Genomic DNA, 4,340 nt, shown 5'->3' on the forward strand with positions numbered 1-4,340 from the left:
GTGTGTGTGTGTGTGTGTGTGTGTGTGTGTGTGTGTGTGTGTGTGTGTGTGTGTGTGTGTGTGTGAGAGTAAATTTAGATATACGGAAATGGAGCATTGTCTGCTAATAAAGGCAGAAGGAAGTGAGTGGGATGATGCACATTAAGCACAGTTCTATTATATATATATTTTTTTGTCTTTATCTTTTACTTTTATATTCATGTTTTGTTGTTATTATTTATTTTGAAATTGTTTAAAGTTTCTTTTAAACTCTCTTTAACTTCAGGAAAGAAAACTAAAAACTTATTTCTCTGCTTGCAGGAAATATATTAGACAAAGACCTTTACAATCTTAAATGTTTTACATTCACTCAGTATGTATACCCTCATGTTTATCACTAACAATTTTATAGACAATCAAATAAATTGTGTATGTAAGTGTGTCTATGTGTATTTCCGCAATTATGCTGATAATGTGCTACTTTTTTTTTCTGTCTATACATTGGAAAAGGATTTAGTTTTGACTCTTGATTCTATCAACAGATCATTGCAGGATCGGCGACAATCCCAAGAGAGTTAACTAACACATATCAACTGAAGCTCAGGGAAACAATTAATAGCAAATCATTTCAAACAAATCCCATCAAGGAGAAACTACTAACAAAAACACCACATTTACTATCAAAAGGCCTTAAATTTTCAAGAAATTTAGCCAACAAAAGAAAAGGGCTATTTTCATCGAACGCAACGAGAGAGCAAAACTTTAAACGGAAACAATTATTAAATGGTCAATGTCAGCGACATGGTCTCAGACACCCTCCACTTAATTATCTGATGCTTGTGAACCACCAACATAAAATGGTATTCTGCTACATCCCTAAAGTTGGTTGCACATTCTTTAAACGCCTTATGTTGATTCTCAATGGGAAATATCCGAATGTTTCTAGTCCGTATGATATAGCACCAACCAAAATACACGTGTTGCCAATAGATCTCCTTTCGACTCATCCCAGAGAAAATGCCGCAGTCTTGAGGGCTTACAAGAAAGTAGTTTTTGTCCGGGATCCTTATACACGCCTTTTTTCAGGTTATCTCGACAAAATGTTTATGCCACGACAAATGTTTAAAACCCTGTGTACTTATATTATTAAAACTTTTAGGAAAAGTGTGGTTAAAAATTCAAGTATTACATGTCCTCTTGATGTAACTTTTGAAGAATTTTTGCGTTATGTTATCCATTCAAATCAGAACAATGTAAAAAAAAATTATCATTTTGGTATGATGCATGATCTGTGTGGTACCTGTGATATCAAGTATGATATCATAGGGAAACTCGAGACTTTTGTCCCTGATTTGAATTTAATGTTTGAAGAAATTGGTGAAAGTCATAGAATGCCAGTCGAAAATTTGGTAACTGAAAGGGTTGAAGATGATCTTACAGCTGTCGTTGACTACGCCTTTCATACCAAGAAGAATACATGTATGGATTTCTCGCAAGTAAGTGACAAGCCTTGTATATCTTTACTTGAAAATAGTGACCTACTTAAATAATCCGCCGCAAATTAAGTAATGAATTGGTTTACTTTCTTTTTTAATTAGCGAGAGTATCATAGGCTAAAGGCAAGCTCACAAAAAGCTGCATCTGTAAGCTGTTTTTATCCTTGTTTACTGGCACACAAAATCATTAAAAGCATGAATGAGAAGCAGTTTCATTTCCTACTGTGCCCTAAAATCGGCACTTTTTATTATTTAATAAATTCCCATTTTACATATAGAGATGGCCATTATGTTCAGTTGATCACTCTGTAACAATAGTTAAGCTACCGAGAAAACTAGGATGCAACCCAATTTCAACTTAGACCACTCTGCTACTAATGGTTGTATAAAAATCTGAGTTCTAATGTGTGCACCTTTTTCTTGTTTAAATATAAGCCATTGTGCTTAGTAAAAATGTTTAATTGATGTTGTTGTCAATGTTCGTATTCTTCAATATACGCACTATTAGGGCGGCGAACTGGTGGAACCTTTAAGCACGTCGGGAAGATTGCTATGCGGCATTTCGTCCGTCTATGTTCAAACTCCGTCAAGGTCGATTTTGCCTTTCATGTTTTAGAGGTCGATAAAATAAGCACCAGTTGAGTGTGGAGTCGATGTAATCGACTTAGCCCCTTGCCCGAAATTTCTAGCCTTGTGCCAAAATTTGAAACCAATATAATATTCTCTATTTATTATACTCATGTTTCTTAAATTTTCAGATTTTGCGCCGCACATGGCGAAGAGCTCAGATTCGAGGATTCGTCAGTATGGATTTAGATTTCCCTTTTACCAATAACCAGACATTATTTGTAACTCAACAAGAATTTTTAGATACTATTAAAGATGCCAGTCTGGTTTCAAGAAATGATAAAAGTTTAAAAGTCATCAAAAGTGAAGCAATGTCTTACGCTTATAGTACAGTACCGATGGATGTTTTAAATCAATTAGAGGTTCTTCTAAAAGATGACTGTTTACAATTTGGATACGACACAAGGCCAAAACATGTATTCGAAGCCAATCAACGAACATGGAATTTTAATTATTTTGATGTTTGAGATATAGACATTTAAAATGAAGCACAATTTATTAATAATTTTGAGGGTATTTATGGTTTTGCTTTTGCGTATATGTTGTTGTTCTTGTTTAGCACTGCATCACCTTCATTGAACTCATATAAAGACATCATGCCAGGGACGATTACATCATTAGTTTTCTAAACCAGGCCTACAGTGTCTATCTACTGTTTCATGTTTTAGACGGTTGGATATGATGTGAGAGAGATATAGCTCTTACTTCTAGAAGGCGACCGCATACGTGTTTTAAAGTATTTTATTTATACTATGTAAGGGTACACGCCATACACATTTCTGAGCGACATGTGATAAACATTTCTGAGCGACATACATCATTGTTTTACCGCAGCTTCAGTCTCGCTGTGTATTCTACCTCTGCAGCATCATGGATACAACTCAGTGAGTTGAAAGATGATGCTCCGATATATATATGATCTATGAAAGTTTCTCTTAAGTATATTTCTATATAACATACAATCATATAATGCTAAGTATAAATATTGATATAAAATGTACATATATAATAGGGAATGTTGAAAATAAATAATACTAGACTGAAAAAATTACGAAACGGCTGTAATCATAGAGAAATCATATGGAAGTAATAAATCTGTATTCACTTCTTATGCATCCTGATTATATGATTATATCGTGATGATGGACTGATTTTATTAAGAAATTTGAACAGTCATAGGTATGATAAATTTATGGAAAATTTGATTAAATAATTTCAGGAAAATAGAAGACACTAACCTTATTGCAGTTAATCTTTTAGACACAGCCTTGAAATTAGATAATACTTGATTAACTTGTTGATATTTTTCCAGCCTTATAATTTAAGGTCTAAGGAAGATAACTCTTTTAACTTTTATTACTTTCTACATTTTAGTTTTGCCTTTTTTTTTTTTTTTTGCTTTTCGTTTTCCGTTTTTTTAACCTGACGTGTTTTGTATATCCTGTCTTCTCAGCTTTTTCGCGTTTCTTCTCTCATCCAATTTTTTAGTTCGTTATGATATGTGGTTTGTGTTTGATGAATATGCTTGAAATATTTCTCAACATATTGATACTATTAGTAGCACTTAAAGACATGTATTGTCCTTTAAATAAATATTTATCTCTCACCAGATAGAGTACTTATTTTGTTGATCTTTCTGTCTCAGAACAGTATATTATGATACACACACACACATACACTCGTGCATACATGCAACTATACATATGCGCACACATGCTTATGTGCTCACACGCACACACAAATATATATATATATATATATTAATAAATCTCGGGATAGCAAAAAAAATTTTGAAATTCTATTTGCTACCAGTGGTCTAGCGAGAAGAAAAAAAACTCGTCAATAGAGTATATATTATTCATATAAATACAGTGTACATTTAAACACATCAGAGAGCTGTCCATAATAGGACATCTAACCCGCTAGAATGAGCAGTCAAAACTCCAAACCACAATTAGGGATAATTTCGAAAGGGACTGAAAAATAAAAACATTTACCATCTATTAACATTTATGTTAATCTTGGCTTTTCCGCTGATGATAGCTTGTCTTGCAAAGTATTATTCTATTTCGCTAAAAATAGCTTGAAACCATGGTTCGGAAAATAGATGGTAAATGTTTTTATTTTTCATTCCCTTTCGAAATTATCCCTAATTGTAGTTTAGAGTTTTGACTGCTCCTTCTAGCGGGTTAGATGTCCTATTATGGACATTTCTCTGATGTGTTTAAATGTACACTG

General features: G+C 33.2%; 1 protein-coding gene across 1 annotated transcript in view; it reads left to right on the forward strand.

Moving 5' to 3' along the window:
- The window catches only part of LOC106880729 (carbohydrate sulfotransferase 11), a 14,083-nt gene extending 10,366 nt beyond the window's left edge, over positions 1-3,717 (forward strand). The window contains exons 3-4 of the mRNA XM_014930808.2: positions 522-1,475; positions 2,234-3,717. Coding sequence (XP_014786294.1) covers positions 522-1,475; positions 2,234-2,569 — 1,290 coding nt within the window. The 3' untranslated portion in view covers positions 2,570-3,717. The remainder of the gene's footprint in view (positions 1-521; positions 1,476-2,233) is intronic.
- Positions 3,718-4,340: the final 623 nt, after the last annotated feature.

The sequence above is a fragment of the Octopus bimaculoides genome, chromosome 1 (assembly GCF_001194135.2).
Source record: "Octopus bimaculoides isolate UCB-OBI-ISO-001 chromosome 1, ASM119413v2, whole genome shotgun sequence".
NCBI lineage: Eukaryota > Metazoa > Mollusca > Cephalopoda > Octopoda > Octopodidae > Octopus > Octopus bimaculoides.